This window comes from Pelobates fuscus, chromosome 2 (assembly GCF_036172605.1).
Source record: "Pelobates fuscus isolate aPelFus1 chromosome 2, aPelFus1.pri, whole genome shotgun sequence".
NCBI classification, from domain to species: domain Eukaryota; kingdom Metazoa; phylum Chordata; class Amphibia; order Anura; family Pelobatidae; genus Pelobates; species Pelobates fuscus.
The window spans coordinates 268,593,427-268,613,487 of record NC_086318.1 but is presented as its reverse complement, the minus strand read 5'-3'; the positions used below and the strand labels follow the sequence as shown (position 1 = coordinate 268,613,487).

The window sequence follows — 20,061 nt, the reverse complement described above, 5'->3', positions numbered from 1 at the left end:
TAACCAATCTCCCTGCTAACACCATCCTTGTAACCATGGATGTGGAATCTGTGTAAAACAACATTCCACGTACAGTTGGCATCAATGCTTGTTTCCATTTCCTCTCTTATGCCGACAACCAAAAATACAGCCCCCAAATTATCACAGAACTGGCACTATTCATCCTCACACATACTTATTTCAGTTTTAACAACGACACTTACCTACAAACCATGGTCACTGCTATGGGTACAAAGATGCCGCCCCAATATGCTAATCTGTTTATGGCAGATCTAGAACAGATTCCTAGAAATACAGCACACCAAACCATACAAATATTATCGCTCTATCGATATCTTCATAATTTGGACTGAAAGCGAAGTGAAACTGATACATTTCCATGACTCTTTTAACTCATTCCATCTATCAATCAAACTAAAAATGGAATGTTCTACTAGATATGGGAATTTTCTGGATTCTACTGTGACATGTGACTATGGCACAATCCACACCTCAGTTTACAGAAAACCAACAGACAGATGCAGTTAACGTTACAGCTCCAGCTTCCACCCCTCCCATACTAAACAGGGCATCATCTACAGCCATGCAACTAGGTACCATCGCATATGCTCTGACCTTAATAACTAATTCCCATCTAAATGTACTTTCCCAATCTATGAGACAGGCTACAAACCAAAGACTATTACCAAACAAATCCACTCTGCTGTAAAAAACTCCACGCACGCGCCTGCTACAGTACAAAGAGAAAAAAGTACCACTTGTGGTCACCTACAACCCAGCTCTTAAGGAAATATGGAAAATCTTTAAAGGCCTACAACCAATGTTAACAGAAGATGAGACTCTGAAAAAATGTTTTTCTCCGAAACACCCATTTTGGACTTCAGACAAACACCAAACCTCCAACAAAAATTAGTCAACAAGAAGCTACCCACTGATGGGGAAAAATAGACAAAACAAACGGGAACAGTCAATGTAAAAAAACCTCGCTGCAAACTCTGCAAGCACATATGCACAGACCACACAGCCACACACAACAATAAAACCTACAGCATTGAGGTTTCATACTCCTGCACATCCAGCAATGTGGTATATATGATTCAAGGCACCAAAGGCCACGTAGGATGTTACATTGGGGAAACCACCCGGCAATTAAAATGCAGAATTAATATGCACAGACACTCCATTAAACACCACAAAGAAGAATCCTACTGCACTGCAATCAAGGACCTTAAAATCAAAGTATCGAATGAGGTTTTTAACCCCTTAAGCGATCACTTCCGGGCTGCCACATGTGGCGACTGGCAGTGTAGGCAAGAGCATCGGAAGCCTTCAGGCAGGCTTCCGATGCTCTGCCTGTACTGAGTGCCTCAAGGGGTCGAGGCACTCAACAAATTTTTTTTTTAAATTAATAATAAAAAAAAATAACCCCTACCCTCCCTCTCCCTACCCATGTACTTACCGATCGCTGCCGTTCCCCCGCCGGCGGTCGGTCTTATTCTGAGCCGAGACAGTCCCCCCTCTGCAATTTAGGACCCCCAGGGGCCATGTGACCGCTCTAAAAGAGCAGTCAGATGGCCGCAATATGTGTCCACAGAGCTGCCAGCAAGGGGACTTCATGAACTGACAGGCAGTTCCCCTGCTGGTGAAAAAATATAATAAAGTGAAAATAAAATAAAGTTTATAAATTAAAAAATGTGTGTATACACCCTGTTCCAAATTATTCTGCAAATTCTATTTGTGTCACAAAGATTAAATATTTTGTTTTTCAGTTTAACTCATAGATGGCATTGTGTCTCAGGGCTCTTTTGATCACTGAAAACAATCTCTTATACCTGTGATCATTAGATTGCCAGGTGAGCCCAATTTAAGGAAAAAACTACTAAAGGAGGGTGTTCCACATTAAGCAGAGCACCATTTTCATGCAATATGGGGAAGAAAAAGGATCTCTCTGCTGCTGAAAAGAGGGAAATAGTTCAATGCCTTTGACGAGGTATGAAAACATTAGATATTTCACGAAAACTTAAGCGTGATCATCACACTATTAAGAGATTTGTGGCTGATTCAGAATCACAGACGCGTTCGTGCAGATAAATGCACATTGAGGAAGATTTCTGTCAGATCCATGCATCGGATCAAGAGAGCAGCTGCTGAAATACCATTACATAGCAGCAAACAGATATTTGAAGCTGCTGGTGCCTCTGGAGTCCCATAGATATCAAGGTGTAGAGTCCTCCAGAGTCTTGCATGTGTGCATAAACCTTCTATTCGGCCACCACTAACCAATGCTCACAAGCCGAAACGGCTGCATTGGGCAGAAAAATACATGAAGACTTATTTTCAAACAGTCCTGTTCACTGATGAGTGCCGTGCAACCCTGGAAGGTCCAGATGGATGGTTGGTGGACGGCCATGTGGACGGCCTGTTCCAACAAGGCTGCGACGTCAGCAAGGCGGTGGTGGAGTCACGTTTTGGGCCGGAATCATGGGAAGAGAGCTGGTCGGTCCCTTTAGGGTCCCCGAAGGTGTAAAGATGACCTCTGCAAAGTATGTGGAGTTTCTGACTGACCATTTTCTTCCCTGGTACAGAAGGAAGAACTATGCATTCCTTAATAAAATCATCGTCATGCATGACAATGCACCATCTCATGCTGCAAATAATACCTCTGCATCAATGGCTGCTATGGGGATAAAAGGAGAGAAAGTCATGGTGTGGGCTCCATCCTCCCTTGACCTCAATCCTATTGAGAACCTTTGGAGCATCCTCAAGCAAAATGTTACGGTTGCCTCCAGGCTGGCTGGAAGTTGGACCGTACAAAGGATGCTCCTAGCGCTCACCAAAGGACCATCAGCACCATAGACACCATAAGTATTGCAGACTGCACAAACCACCGTTGCTGGGCTGTTATCTCGCCGTCTGCTCTGCGCCCTGGACCTACGACCAGGCTCCAGGTTCCAGTAGGTGAACCTCTTCCTCCTGTGGAGCGAAGCAGGATCAGGAACAAGAGCTCTTACAAGAGCTCAGTAGCTAAGAGAGTATGAAGAGCATAGCAATCCCTGTAGTGATTATAGCTGTCCCCTACAAACATGAGTAAAGGGTGCAAGTTAGAGGGTCAATTCATTCTGTTTATTGGCACCAAAAGAACCTTCTTTTATGGAGGTTTCCCTTAGATATGACCACCCACAGGGTTTTACAAAACAACAAATCATACACGTACATTACAGAAAACACTCCCAGCAATTACACACAAAATCCTCCCCTCTGCCTGTGATATAATATGTTACACAAGGGATTAACATAATTATCACAGACTGTAAAAATACAGTTTTTACACATCCAATCTCCATTAAAAAATTACATATTTGAACTCAGCATACTTTAACCCCTTAAGGACACATGACATGTCTGACACGTCATGATTCCCTTTTATTCCAGAAGTTTGGTCCTTAAGGGGTTAAACATAAACACTCTCAAAAATCATACCAATCCCTCCAGTGGATAAAAAGATAGACGGAAGTCCTTTATGATCAATTTCCTGCAGAAAAACGGCTAAGTCCCCTTCGAATGCACGAACTGGTCCTTTTCGTGAAAATAGTACATTGTAACAGGGTGTTCGTATTGTTGAACGTACTTAGACTTTAACCGAAGCGTCGAAGTGGAGGCGACGGTAAGGGTCAGCGGTGTTCGTGTATTTGCGTAGACGATTTTAGTTCCATAGATTCTTTAGCATACAACGCTGACCGCGTTCGACTAAATTAAAATAGCCAGTTCGACTTCAACAACTGCGGCACTTCGACTGCATCCGAAGTACCGTATAAAAAGTACCAATCCTTCCCCACATTATTTAAAGGGCCAGAATGAGTGACATACACTCTGGTATGGCCGAATACTGTTGTTTTTTTTTTTTAAAGGGCCCAATCTCCCAGGGCCAAAGTCATGCGGGAGGAGGCTGGCAAATAGGCTTCTCCACAATCCAGGGAAGCAGGGCAATTTATCATTTAAAGGGCCAGTTACAAATGGCAGTTTGTAACACAAAAGATCTATGAGGGTGGGAGGCAGTTTACATCCAAACAGCAGCTCTGGGAGGCTATTCTGACATCTTGCAAACAAATTCAAGCAGAAACTGTCCAAAAACTCACAAGTTCAATAGATGCAAGACTTGTGAAGATGCTATCAAATAAGGGGTCCTATGTTAAAATGTTTAAAAAGTTAAAATGTTGTTATAAGTTTGATATAGCCTTTGATTTCAGTAAATATGCTGCAAACACAACAAATGACAATTTTCCGTTCTTTACAACCTATAAAGTGTTTTGAAACTTACTGTGCGTAATAATTTGGAACAGTGCATTGTAAGTTTTTTATGTTTAAAAAATACTGTTATCATAAGGGGGTTTGTTCAATAAAATTTGAATTGTACTCTTAATAGTTGATAACATGAGCATTATGCTGACTGTTATTGACATCAATTATTTAGGTAAATGAGAAATTTAATTTGCATAATAATTTGGAACAGAGTGTGTGTATGTATGTGTGTGTGTGTGTGTGTGTGTGTGTGTATATATATATATATATATATATATGTGTGTATATATATAATACTGTCCAATGCTTGCACTCCAGTAAAATATTGGTTATAGCCCGGTGCTTGTCAGCAATAATGATAGATATCAAATAGGAAAAAGCAATCCAGGGACTTCATTCAATTGGTGAAAAAAATTATAGACTTAGCTTTATTTTGCAACTGCCATGAAGAACCAACGTTTCAGTCCTACATCAGGACTTTCGTCAGGATATTACAAAATAATTAAAAATAAATACAAAACTGTAAAAATAATTAAAAAAAATATATATAATTTTATTCGAACTGTATTTTGATATTAAAGGGCCACTATAGTGCCAGGAAAACATACTCGTTTTCCTGGCACTATAGTGCCCTGAGGGTGCCCCCACCCTCAGGGTCCCCCTCCCGCCGGGCTCTGGAGAGAGTGAGGGGTTAAAATCTTATCTTTCTCCAGCGCCCGGCGGGGAGCTTTCCTCCTCCTCTCCTTCTTCCTAGCGACGTCATCGGCTGAATGTGCATGCGCGAAAGGAGCCACGCGCACATTCAGCCAGTCTCATAGTAAAGCATTTAATGCTTTCATATGGACGCTGTCGTCTTCTCACTGTGATTTTCACAGTGAGAAGAACGCAAGTGCCTCTAGCGGCTGTCAATGAGACAGCCACTAGAGGCTGGATTAACCCTCATTGTAAACATAGCAGTTTCTCTGAAACTGCTGTGTTTATAAAAACAAAAAAAAAGGGGTTAACCCTAGCTGGACCAGGCATCCAGACCACTTCATTAAGCTGAAGTGGTCTGGGTGCCTATAGTGGTCCTTTAATAAATATATATATATATATATATATATATATATCTATATCTATCTCTATGTATATCCCCTTAATGACTAAAAACGGTCGTTAAGGACAGCGGATGTACCTAGTACGTCTGCGGCAAACAGGAGCCCTTGACTTACCTGGACCGGCGATCAAGGTTGGGGGGGACTGCCGGACACCCCAGCAGCCCCCCTTCAGCAGCTCTGGCCCTCCAGGGCCATGTGATCACCATCATCACATAGCCGCAATAGGACTTTAGGAGCTGCCAGCAGGGGGACTGTCTGAGCTTCCAGGCAGTCCCCCAGGCTGCTAAAAAGTAAAAAAAAAAAAATACATATACAGGTGGTCCTCAATTAGTGACCTACCTGTTTTATGACGGCTCGCACTTACGACCAGGCGAGCCGTTGTGGGGATTCCCTGCTCTGGTGCACATGTCTATTTTCGGGGAAACTTCCCCGAACATAGACAAACACACCAAAGCAGGGAATCCCTCAACCTCAACTCCTCCTCCGATTTGTTCTACGACCGGGATGTAGGAACGAAACCTGATCGGTAAGTGAGGAGTGTCTGTATTATATATGTATAATATATTACAAAATAATTAAAGCATTTTATAATATATTGTACATATATAATTCATATATATGATTTCATTATAAGTGTACTTTGAGATATATATAGACATGAAATCATATACAGTTGCAAGAAAAAGTATAGTAACCCTTTGGAAAGATATGGATTTCTGCACAAATTGGTCATAAAATGTGATCTGATCATCATTTAACTCACAACAATAGACAATCACAGTCTGCTTAAACTAATAACACACACAGAATGAAATGTTGCCATGTTTCTATTGAACACACAATGTAAACATTCACAGTGCAGGTGGAAAAAGTATGTGAACCCCTAGACTACTGACATCTCCAAGAGCTTAATTGGAGTGAGATGTCAGCCAACTGGAGTCCAATCAATGAGATGAGATTGGAGGTGTTGGTTACAGCTGCCCTGCCCAATAAAAAAACACACAGCAGTTCTGGGTTTGCTTTTCACAAGAAGCATTGCCTGATGTGAATGATGCCTAGCACAAAAGAGCTCTCAGAAGACCTACGATTAAGAATTGTTGACTTGCATAAAGCTGGAAAGGGTTATAAAAGTATCTCCAAAAGCCTTGCTGTTCATCAGTCCACGGTAAGACAAATTGTCTATAAATGGAGAAAGTTCAGAACTGCTGCTACTCTCCCTAGGAGTAGCCGTCCTGTAAAGATGACTGCAAGAGCACAGCGCAGACTGCTCAATGAGGTGAAGAAGAATCCTAGTGTGTCAGCTAAAGACTTACAAAAGTCACTGGCAAATGCTAACATCCCTGTTAGCGAATCTACAATACGTAAAACACTAAACAAGAATGGATTTCATGGGAGGATACCACAGAGGAAGCCACTGCTGTCCAAACAAAACATTGCTGCACGTTTACAGTTTGCACAAGAGCACCCGGATGTTCCACAGCAGTACTGGCAAAATATTCTGTGGACAGATGAAACCAAAGTTGAGTTGTTTGAAAGAAACACACCACACTATGTATGGCGAAAAAGAGGCACAGCACACCAACATCAAAACCTCATCCCAACTGTGAAGTATGGTGGTGGGGGCATCATGGTTTGGGGCTGCTATGCTGCGTCAGGGCCTGGACGGATTGCTCTCATCGATGGAAAAACAAATTCCCAAGTTTATCAAGACATTTTGCAGGAGAATTTAAGGCCATCTGTTTACCAGCTGAAGCTCAACAGAAGATGGGTGCTGCAACAGGACAATGACCCAAGCATGTGGCATGACCTCAAGAAAGCGATTCACACCAGACATCCCAAGAATATTGCTGAATTGAAACAGTTCTGTAAAGAGGAATGGTCAAGAATTACTCCTGACCGTTGTGCACGTCTGATCTGCAACTACAGTAAACGTTTGGTTGAAGTTATTGCTGCCAATGGAGGTTCAACCAGTTATTAAATCCAAGGGTTCACATACTTTTTCCACCTGCACTGTGAATGTTTACATGATGTGTTCAATAAAAACATGGCAACATTTCATTCTTGGTGTGTTATTAGTTTAAGCAGACTGTGATTGTCTATTGTTGTGACTTAGATGATGATCAGATCACATTTTCTCACCAATTTGTGTAGAAATCCATATCATTCGAAAGGGTTCACATACTTTTTCTTGCAACTGTATATGCATTATATATGTATAATATATTATAACATGCTTCAATTATAATATATTCTCAATATATAGGAAATGTGTGTGTGTGTGTGTGTGTGTGTGTATATATATATAATTTTTTTTTTTTTTTACCTCTCCTGGGTGGTATGTTTATTCCTCACTCTCGGGTCCTCTACCAGAGGCCTGGGAGTTTGAGGGTTCTGCGCAGTATCTTAGCTGTTCCTAGAACTGCACTCTTTTGGACAGCGATCTCAGAATCGGTTGAAGCAACTGGGACAAAAGGCCGATTACACCCTATCATATCCAGAGGAGGGGTATTTAGGCCCAGTTCTCATCCTGCTCACTGTCTTGTCATTCTCAACTACCCTTTGTGGTATCTCCCATCTGGATTTAGGCAGGTCCAATCCATATTCTGTGCAGATGTTTCGGTACACAATCCCAGCAACTTGGTTGTGTCTCTCCGTGTATGCTGTTCCTGCTATCATCTTGCATCCGGCTACTAGGTGCTGGCCAGTCTCAGAGGCCTCTTTGCACAGTCTGCACCTTGGGTCTTGCCTGGTGCGGTAGACTCCAGCTTCTATTGATCTGGTGCGAAGTGTCTGCTCCCGTGCTGATAGGATTAGTGCCTCAGTGCTGTCTTTCAGTCCTGCCTTTTCCAACCACTGGTAGGATTTTGTCACGTGAGCCACATCCACTATCTGCCGGTGGTACACCCCAAGGAACCTCCTCTTTTTCTGCATCCTCGATCTGTGGAAGTCTCAGGCATTCTCTTAGCAGTTCATCTTTGGGAGCCATCTTCGTGATGTACTTGTGGATGCTCTGTGTTTCATCCAGCACTGTGACCTTGACACTCATCAGGTCCCGACCTCCTTCCTTCCGGCAGGTGTACAGTCTCTGGGTGTTGGATTTCAGGTGGAATCCTCCATTCATAGTGAGTAGTTTCCTGGTCTTGACATCCATGGTGACCAGTTCTTCTCTTGGTCAGGTTATTATTCCAGCTGGGTACCTGATGACCAGTAGGGCATATGTGTAGATGGCTTGGATCTTGTTCTTGCCATTGAGCTGGGACTTGGGGACCTGTCTGACTCTTTAGATGTACTTGGGTTTGCTATCATCCTTGCCTCTTCCTCAGGGTTGCCATGCATTTGTGGTACCCCCAGGTACTTGTAGTTCTCTACATCTTCAATTTGGCCTTCTGGAACTCCAACTCCTTCTGTCCTGATCATCTTGCCTCTTTTTGCTGTCATCCGCCCGCACTTCTCTAGTACGAACGACATTCCAATGTCCTTGCTGTATATCTGTCACGTATTAATTCGCTTATAAAAATGTGATTAATGGAATTTACTGTTCAGACAAGAAAAGTTTTGCTGAACAACATTACTGTCCTGACAGGAAAAGTTGTGCCAAGCAGCAATCAAAAACACAGCAGGGTTTGTGCTGAGCAGCAATTATACAAATGGAAACCTGGTAACTCCCTTTGGGGTCAAAGGCCAATTACACCCTATCAGATCGAGAGAAGGGGTATTTAGGCCCAGTTCTCATCCTGCTCAGTGCCCTGTCGTGGTTTCCCTTGTGTTTGTCCGAGAGCGCGTTATTGATTCTGGTAATTCTGGTTTTGACTTTGGCATTGTTTTTGACTTCCCTGTTTTCTGGCATTCCTGACCCCTGGCTTTTCCTTATCGTTGTCTCTTTCTGTATTCCAGTAGTTTGTGTTTTGACCCTCTGGTGTTTTTTCCAATCCCCTTCGGAGTATTGCTCTTATATTGACTCATATGCCATTGGATCTTGGCAGCTATGATGCCTGACAGTAGTTTCCATATTGTGGGAGGCAGGTTATTGGTCGGTAGTTGGATGGTGCTGTTCCCTTGTGAGGGTCCTTCATGACCAGTATTGTTCTGCTTTGTGTTAGCTAGTCAGGGTGGGAGCCTGTTGCTAGTAGCTGGTTCATTTGTGCTGCTAGGCGTTCATGCAGCACTGTTAACTTATTTATCCTGTAGTTGTGGATCGTGTCAGGTCCTGGGGCTGACCAGAACCACTTTTTTTTTGTAATTCTTTATTTTCAAATGACAGAAATTACAGGTACGTAAACGTTGCGCAGGAGTGGCTCATGGGCTTATGCAAAAGCCAAGGTTCTAACATTCCAGCAGTACATATTTATACAGAAGGATAGAGAGAGAATTGTTATATGGTGATGGAACATTAGATTTATTTTGTGCGAGCCTGTTCTGTCAGGTTTTTCAACAGTTACATAACATACAACATAAGTTTAGGTTAAGTTTTAGCATTAGAACTAAAAGAGTGATAGGCTCCATATTCTTGGATTCTCTAACCTTTTTGTTGTGTAAAAACAGCATAATATGGTTGTAGCAGTAATTGTTCTTTGTGCAATAAACAGTTTGCAGAGTTAAGCTGTTTCTAGTTAATGGAAATGGTTACAATGAGTTACGGAGTGGGTATGTGTGCAGAACTTGTGGGGATGGGGGTCGAGGGGCCCTATTGGGCGTTTCCTCTAGTCTGTATCCTATCTGACCTCCACACTGACCAGAACCACTTTTTATATATATAATATAAATAGATTAAAAAAAAGAAACACTAACTTTGGCCATTATGTGTGACTAAGTGGCTACTACAATAGAGTGGGCATACCACATTTTGAATACCCTGGGTTGTCTACATTTGACAATGGTATGCCATGATGGGGCTAGTTCACATTCCTGGGCTACCATATGGTCTCAAAAGGCAACACAGACCCAGCAAACCATTCTGGCAAACTGAATTGGGCAAACCCTATATTGACCATGTAACTTTACAAAACACCATAAAATCTGTACATGGGGGATATTGTTATACTCAGGAGACTTAGCTGAACACAAATATGAGCGTTTTTAAAACCGTAAAACTTATCACGACGATGATATCAACAGTAAAAGTGCGTTTTTTGCAAAAAAAATTGCAACAAAAACTTGCCATTGAGCTTACTTTGGACAGCGTTTGTGGCTAAGTGGCTACTACAAAAGACTGGACATACCCCATTTTGAATACCCTGGGTTATCTACTTTTACAAATAGTATGCCATGATGGGGTTAATTTTCATTACTGGGCTGCCATATGATCTCAAAGGCAACATAGGCCCAGCAAAACAATCTGGCAAATTTCAATGTGCAAACTTGGAAAAGGGGAAAGCCCTACCTTTGATCCATGTAAGTTTGCAAAAACCTATAAAACACATTAAGGGCACTGTTGTACTTGGTAGATGTTGCTGAACACACATTGTTCTTTGACAGTAACCATTAAAGTTTTAAGTACATGTATTCTTAAATTGCTATGTGTGTCAAAAAAAATCACCAATTTTTGTAAAAATTTTTTTACATTTGGCATACATTGGTGGTAAAATGGTTGCATGAAAAGAGTCAAAATACCCCAGGTGTAATACCGTAGGTTCTTCTTTTCAAAAAAAATATACATGTGAATGGTTATTCAGGGATTCCTGATAGTTACAATGTAACTTTGGTTTATTTAGGAAAATACATGGTTTGAAAATAGCAAAGTGCTATTAGCCCTATAGCATGCAAAAAAAACCCAAAAAACTATGAACATGTTAATATTGGGTATTTCTAAACTCAGGACAAAATTTAGAAACTATTAAGCACGGATGTTTTTTGGCGGTTGTAGATGCGTAACAGATTTTGGGGGTCAAAGTTTGAAAAAGTGTGTTTTTTTTATTTTTTTTTCATATTTTATAAAAATAAATGTATAGTAAATTATATGATACGATTTAAAATAATGATATATTTAGAAAGACCATTTAACCATAAACGGTATAAAATATGTGTGGGTACAGTAAATAAGTAAGATGAAAATTACAGCTAAACGCAAACACTGCAGAAATGTAAAAACAGCCCTGGTCCCAAACGGTAAGAACACTGAAAAGCGGTCTGGTTACTAAGTGATTAAGATGGTGAGGTGGCAGACTTCTGCCCCACAATTTTACCCCTCCCTATACAGTACTGATATACTCATGCAATAAAACAAGCTGGGCACAACCGAAATATATTTCGAAAATGCATGGAGCTGGGTAGACTACAGCGATAGCCATACAACATGTACAGCTTCGTAAAATCCAGAGAAATAACACACGAAGCCGGGCACAATTAGGAGTTAACATAACTGTCCCACACAGCCAGGATCACTGCGATTGATTACACAGAGCTGAAATACAGAGATTCCCACACAGAACATGTCTCTAAAATGATTTAGCTTCCTATTAAATATTGCTGCTGTTATAAAACGTGTACCTGGTCCATTAGTTCTAAGCACACATTGTGTACACGGATAAAGCAGCAGTACACTGATAGACTCATAATTATATTTTCAGCTGGCAATATAATTAATCTGAAGAGGTAATATAGAGCCAAGCTGTAGCTGACATGGTTAACATAGTAACCATAATAACAGATTGAAACCAGCATCAGATTCGTCCTCAGCGTCACAGTGCCTGGCTTTATAAATATTAATTATTATATTTGAGTAAATTACCTTACTTAATCATCCCTCAAGTAGTCACTAGGGCTATTGGGGTAGAGATAAAAAATATATTATGAACTTATATTTGGCGGACGGGCAAGAGCTGCTACTGCTGTGCTCTTTGTTACTTCCAAGATGACTTCATGCTTCTCTCTTCTGTGGGCAATGTAACCCCTGGTGCTATGAGCTGATAATGACCTGTAGATAGAGAGGCCAATAATATAACTCCCTGACCAAATGGCAAGTCAGATCGAATTAAAAATTCCTTATTTAAGGAGATTAGGTATGTGCAAAACTTGCTGAAACAGGGCAGATTTCAAATCTGCCCCATTTTTTTTTCACATGCCTAGATACTCACAGTAAGCTTCTCCAAACGTCTACAAATGAGAGGGAGTTGGGGTGGGCAGGCCTTACAAAGCTGAAACCTATTTCAGAATTAAAGAGGCACTCATTTTATTCTATTCTTTTGGCTTACCACCCTCCCATACAGAAAAAAATATTTTTGTGTTTCTAAACTACTGCAACTAATTTTTTCTTCCCACTATACAAACTGGTGGAGCACTGCCCCGAGTGCCCCTATGGATGAGCCTCCACTGGGTGTGCCCTTAACATTTTGTTTGTGTTAAATATTTAGACCAACCTCAATTTCTTTTTCTTTTAGTCATCCTTTTGGAGGTTCATTTGTTCGAGCAAAGAAGGTAAATTTTGGCATGGACTTTTTGTCTGCTCTAAGAAAACGTTATGGTTTAAAAACTGAGGAAACTGTAGAGCTGGTGATTGGAAAAAAGACAGTGGAACTGGTTGGATTTGATTCTATCCATGAAGAACAAAGGCAAGTTTTTCCCTGTTTCTGTATAGTGCTTTTTTTCCCCCCAATAACTAGGTTTCTAGGAATTAACATTCATAAAATGATGTCATCGATGGAGAGAGTTGGAAGAGAAACTATTTCTTTTATGTACACAGCCATCCTGGAGGGAGTGGTCAAAAAGTGTCCAAATATGGTCCTAGATTAGGCTTATTGAGTAGGGAAAAATATAAAAGTACATTTTTAGTGCTTTTAGTTGAATGTAGAAGGCAGCTCAAACAATACAATCCAGAGTCTCTCTATTCTAGTCGAAGGTAAGATGTACATTATTAGAAGAGGGAGTAGTGCTTCAAAACAGATCGGTCCTTGGAGGAATGTTTGGGGGGGGGAGGGGGGATATTGGATCGACCCTGCCAGACTTTGAGATCTACCTCCCTTTGAGTCAATCTCCATGAAGGCAGGCCCCCTGTTGCATGGAGTCTCCAGTTTGTATTCATTTTTCCAAACGCTGGCCCCCACAGAATCACCATTATTAATGAGTAAATAAGACCCCTTCATGAGTGAAACTTTTTGTGATAACGAATGGGAAAAGATATGTTCTCTAACACACCACTGCTCAGTCTCTAGCAAGGCACAGGAAATCGTTCTCAGTGAATACTTTTCTAGCAACCTACTTCATTACCCCTACTTATACCCTTTGTGTCACTATACCCCAGTCCCTCTAGAATGTAAGTTAATTGAGCAGGGCCCTCAACCCCTCTGTTCCTGTGCATCCATTTGTCTGGTTACAATTTACATGTCTGTTTGTCCACCCATTGTACAACGCTACAGAATTTGCTGGATCTATATAAATATATATGATAATAATAATCTGTTAACATGTTAATATTGCACACCAAGGTATTTACAGACTATTGATCCCATGCACTCGGGTCTCTGCTGGTGCTGTAGGCGAGGGTTGGGAACAATGATCCATTTGTGGTAGGAATGCACATTGATTCAGCCATACTGGCGAAAGATACATGCAATGATGGGGATGTTCTCAAATGCACCGCCTCCATCTAGCCCGGCCGAAATGCTCTTACACCACACAGCAATCCCAAGGGCATGCTAAAAAAAATAAAAAATCAAGAACGACTATAGTTGGTTATGTTGCCTTTTTCAATATATAGTAGCCAAGGAATGCGAATTACCCCCATCATGGCCTAGCATTTGCAAAAGTAGACAACTAAGGGTATTCAATATGGGGTCCATTCTGTTTTAGTAGCCACTCTGTCACAAACACAGGCCAAAGTTAGCATTTATATTTGTTTGTGTGTGAAAAATGAAAAAAACAAATATGAATGCTAACTTTAGCATGTGTTTGTGACAGAGTGGCTACTAAAACAGAATGGACCCCATATTGAACTTTTAGGCTGAACAACTTTTTCACATTTGTTTTTGCTGTTGATCCCAAAAAACGTGTCTGAAGTGCATCCAATTTCGCAACAAACTAGGAAAATATTTGTTCTTGACTCCAGAATGGCATGCTAGAAACACCAGAACCACCACATTAAGCTTATCTTGTTCTAATGACTTTTACATTTTCTTTCTCTTCGAGTTTCCTCTGGGGATTCCTGGTCCTTTTAGTTAGTTTTTAATTTTGCTTTTCAGGATGTCTAACTGGTAATAAAGCTCTAGCAAAAAACATTTGCTTGTTCTAAATGCAATATTCAATTACCCAATGGATGTATATGAAAGCAATGCAATGCTTGCTTCATAGAAACTGCTGAAGCAGAAAAAACAAGTTGAAATGTCTTATTTTATTGGTTTCACCAAAATGTACAACAGACATTTCAGGATGTTAAATCTGCTACTTTGAAAAATTTCACCACAATTTGAATTCGTAGAATTGCTAAGAGTAAAAAGGAAAATGAGAACAAGATCTCCATCATCAGAAGACCTCAAATCTTCAGAAGATTTTTCTACTTTTCAGGACGATAATTTGTTTAAACTCCGGGGCTCCCAGGCGCACAAATTGATACTTTGTTTGAGGACTTACTCCAATGGGTGCCCAAATAAGCCTGCTGCAGCCTACTGGGAGCATAGTTTGGGAGAGGCGGCCGACCTCATGACTCAGACCCGCAGTACTCCTACCCCTTCCCCCTTTGGACTGGCAGGGGATAACCCAGTCCCCTCTGGACTGGAGCAAGCTGTTACACCCTTACTTACCGCTTCGTCGGACACAGAGCCGCTTTCTGACTTTTCATGATGGCGGCTGCCTTCCTATCTGACTTACATGGCACAAGTTCATCACAGAAGACCTGCCAGGACTCCACACCACTCTACTTACTGTGGCTCGATGAGATCTTCCAACGATTCTGACAGACACCATAAGCACGCAACTCTGCTCACAGACTTCGGCAGCTGCAGAGAGACCGGAGAAGCATGTGCCCAATGATGAGGAAGCCCCCTCGGGGCAAAACTATCAAGAAGCGGGAACAACTTCATTCTCACCTACCTAGGTGGAGAGCCATGCAAGGCTTCACCTCACTGCATCTACCACAAAGGCGGAATATAAACTGTGAACAGCGGTGACAGTCCTCTAACCCTTCCATCCTCCCTCAGAATGGTATCGACTTGGACACCAAGAGTACCCAAACCTGTGGTACAATGATGCTGGCTCACACACAAGCCTAGGGCTGGAGGGGCACCTCGTCTCGGTGTGATGTCTTCCCTGGAGGAGTAGCTCTGCCAACCCTGGTTTTCAGCTGAACTGACCTTTCGATCTCAAAGTCCAACAACTAGTTTCAGCCTATATTACTTGTTATGATATATACTAGATGCGGTATACTGTCATTCTAATATGTGTGGTTCCGGAGGTATTACTAATACTCATGTTATTCAATACTTATAGTACTGCTTTGGGGCTAGATGCCCTTTCACATACTCATGACAAATATGCATGGTGTTTTTTCTTACCCATTATTCTACTCTATACTCTCCATGCCTACTCACTAACAGCCAGTTTATCTCGGAGTAGCCTAGCATTTAGACCTGTTAGTCTAGTTTGATTACCTTGCATGTTTCTTTTATTTTGTTTTACTTTCTCAAAAATGTGCTTTTGTCATACATGCCATGTCAGTGTTTACTATGTCAGAGATTATTTGATGTCCTGTCATAGCATTGTCAGCCTGTTTGTCAATTTATGTACAATAAAATCAAGAATGACAAAAGCTTTGATTACAGGTTCCTCTGTTACCAGGGTACAACGAATTTGGAAAGAGTGGTTGGAAAAATCCTTATCTAAAGATACAGAGGAGATTGGGTTAAATTTTTCCATAATGTACAGTTGGCTCCAGAGTTTCTCTGTGACTCTATAACTAAAAGTCTTCGTTAAGCAGCAAGAAATATGTTGTTGGCTACAGTAGGAAGACGTGCAATATGGCTTTGTTCTTGGTCAGTCCCTTCAGAATATGTTCGGCTATTCGAGGAAGGATGTCTGTTTGGCTCTTCTCTGGATGATCTTTTAAAATCCATGGCGGAAGGAAAGAAAGTTCTACCCCAAGATAAAAAAGAAATTATATGGAAAAAATAAATGTTTTCCAGAAGATCTTGGCAAGATTCATCTTTTCAAAAAAAATTATTCCAGTGACTTCAGATGTCAAAATTTCGGGACGAGAATAAAGACAAAAAAAAAATAATTCTTAGACAGGTAGGATACATTCTGACACCAGGTCTGTAGGAAGCAGACTCTTATATTCCTGAATACTTGGGGAAAATACCACCTCCATTTTAAGAATCAATCCATCAGAGTGTTGTGGGTAGAATGCTGAGAAGATGGCGGGGAAGATGAGAGGAGGCGAAACGGCCATGATAACAGGGAAGCCGTGAAGGTGGGGAGAGCAGTTTCTGGGCTGAGAGAAGTCTGATGAGAGTGGAGCCAGCGTGTTACAAGCAGGGTAATAACATAATTCAGGGTAAGCATGGAGTCGATACCAGAAGAGCTGAAGAGGGAAGTTTGAGAGTACAAGTGGAGAGTGTGGTTGATGGAGGTAGGAGGGTTGCAATATTGCAGAAACCCTTTAATATTTTCTATCTCCTTTTACTTGTGATATTAATGAAAGTCAGTGATAGACTCTGGTGGAAGAAAAATAACATTGAATGCCGGGCAGTTATAACACTAAATTAGATATTGAATACTGAATCAAAATCAAACAGAATGATTAAAGTTCCGTATAGGGGTACAATTCAGGAGCCATAGTGTGCAGGGAAAGAAAAAGAAAAGAAGTGGAGAAGGAAAAAGAGATGGACATATTCACTAAGTGGTTATTTTAACATATAATCCTGGTTTATAATTCCCTCTGATAATACAAGCTGCAAACTGCTGTGTGCACATAACAATATGGCAACTAAAATTCTGTTGGTAGATTAAAAAAGAAAGAAGCAGATTCTAAAAATGAGAAAAATACTTTTACAATTTTCTCCCCCCAGGGAATATAAAGAACAGATATAACAATATTTCAGTTAGAGCAGTGGTGAGTGACCTGGATATATCGGATAGCTCTACTAAACCAATCTCCCAGATAGATCTTGTACAGCCTGAACCTTGCTTAGTAACCCAGAAATATTTGCAAGAGTGTATGACCATGCAACTTAGTTTGTTTAATGAGGAATTAAATAAACTGTTCTCATCTATGAAGGACGATATTTCTGTACTAGGTGAAAGAATTAAAATAAATGAGCAAAAGACTGGTGCAATAATGTTCGTACTAAAAAAAGTCCAAGATGAATGCGTTACATTAAAGAAAAAAATTCAAGAATTGGGGGAAAAAAATCGACTGATCTGGAGGATAGAACATGAAGGAAGAATTTAAGGATTCGAGGCGTGAATAGAAATAGATATGGGTGTTCAAGAAGCAGCAAAGGAAGAGATATAGTAAAAAGAGTTATAAAGTTACAATGTAATGGTTAAAGCACATAGCACTTAAAGGGACACTATAGTCCCCTGAACAACTACAGCTTAATGTATTTGTTCAGGTAAATCTATAGCTCCCTGCAGGCAATCTAATGCAAACACTGTATTTTCAGAGAAAATACAGTGTTTACATTGATAGGAATACCTCCAGTGGCCGTCACTCAGACGGCCACCAGAAGGACTTCCTATCATGTAGGGCCCTTAAAAGGCCTTGTACATGTCAGACGTATTAAAATACGTCTGACATGTGCAGGAGAGAGAAGGCACTGTGTGGGCGCCTTCTCTCTCCTGCCTGTCAGCAGAGGAGAGGGGGCAGGCAAAGACCGCGAGCTGAGCTGTCAGTCAGCTCAGCTCGCGACCGCGCACATGCGCAGTAGTGCGCTCAGGACGTCAGAGGGCTGCATGTGCACATGTACGGCGAAGCTGCGCATGCGGACAAGGGAGCAATGACGCTTCCAAATGGAAACGTCTGATTGCTCCCTGCTCGCGCCCGCCTATTTAGTCATTTTGACAAAATAGGGGGCGCGGCTTGATGAGGCTCCCGGTGCTGGAACCAGGTGAGTAAAATACTCTGCTTGGAGAGTCCCTTTAAAGTATAGAAGGAAAAATAAGGTGTGTGTGTGGGGGGGGGAAAGCAGTGTTATGAGTGGAATTTATGTCTCAACATTTTTTTTTTCTCTTTTTGTGGGAGGATATAAGTTTTACACTAATTCTTAAAGTGAGACGTATGAAATATTTAAAATGAACACAAATATACACAATCACATAATACACAGTAATATGCTTTCAAGCTTGACACATGTTGTTCATATGGTGTATATATGGTAAAGTAAAGAAGTGATTATCTTAATGGCACACAAAGCCACATAAAGTCACAAATTGGAGATAAAAGGAAAGAACAGGAAAAAAAGAAGAGAAAAAGGGGTAAGCCTTAAAGAATTACTTTAGGGTCAGGAACACAAACATGTATTCCTGACCCTAGAGTGTTAAAACGACCATCTACCACCCCTGGGCCCCTCATGCCTCCATAAATATAGCAAAATCTTACTGTATTCAAGCCAGAAGCTATAACTCTGCATGCTGTTAAACTCAGAAAAACAAACAGTCTGCTGACATCAAAAGTGGTAGCCTGATCCAATCACAGTGCATCCTCATAGGATTAACTTAGACTGACAAAGAGGCAAATCAGGGGCAGAGCCAGCACAATTCAAACACATAAAAGGAGTAGGAAGGGTTAGCGCTTAAAACAAAACAAGGCAGCAACTTTAAAAGGGAATCCCTCAAAACCCTTAAGAGACAAATGAATAAAATAGAGATAAAAGCTGCGCCACACAAATCAATAAAAGAAATAATAAAAATAAAAAAATATATAATCCAAATGAGAGAAGTCCAAATAAAAATAAAGAGATTTTAATAACAGAAAAAAAGATAGCGGATACTCAGATTTTATCCTTGAAGGTATTATTATTTTAAAGAACAATTATTTTTGGTTTCTTAACTCTTTTTATCTCCAAAAAAGGGGTACAGCTATGTGGACTAGGTTTGCCCCCAGCTATGCAAATTTATTCATGGCACATTGGGAATCTAACGCCATATTTGGAGACCATGCATGGAGGGCAAACCTAGTCTCCTATTTTAGATATATCGATGACCTCTTTTTTATCTGGGAAGGCCCAGAAGACTGTCTTATTTCTTTTTATTAATTATCTTAATATCAATAATAGAGGCATTGTTTTAACTTATGAACACAGCAAAGAACAAATTAATTTCCTGGACCTCAATATTTTTATTAATAATGGACAAATAAACACAAAAAAATTTTTTAAAAAGGTTTGTGTAAACACCGTGTAACGGATCGCCTGGCACCCCGACTTGGTACCTCCGTTAATGGATGCTCCTAGTGCTTCCTGAGGACTCCAAGCACTCTGGCAGACACCATAATCACCGAATCCGAGAAACCTTTAAATTCTCCCAAGCGTATGAATGCTGTAGACCATTGAATAGGAACCATACGAATAGGCTTGTACTCCTAGCAGTCAACTGGAACAGCATACAATAAATCCTCCCCCCAATAATGAGACGACACATCACTTTGAGGGTAAAACAGGAACTCTGGACTGGCTCATCCAGCCTGGCTTTTATTTCCAACTCACACATACAGGCCACACCCATGGGGAGGCATAAAAGA

At 40.9% G+C, this 20,061-nt stretch overlaps 1 protein-coding gene across 4 annotated transcripts in view; it reads left to right on the top strand.

Moving 5' to 3' along the window:
• The window catches only part of TBCE (tubulin folding cofactor E), a 439,454-nt gene that overhangs the window by 89,780 nt on the left and 329,613 nt on the right, over window positions 1–20,061 (top strand). For all 4 annotated transcript variants that reach the window (XM_063443380.1, XM_063443381.1, XM_063443379.1 and 1 more), the window contains one exon: window positions 12,773–12,943. In XM_063443380.1, coding sequence (XP_063299450.1) covers window positions 12,773–12,943 — 171 coding nt within the window. The remainder of the gene's footprint in view (window positions 1–12,772; window positions 12,944–20,061) is intronic.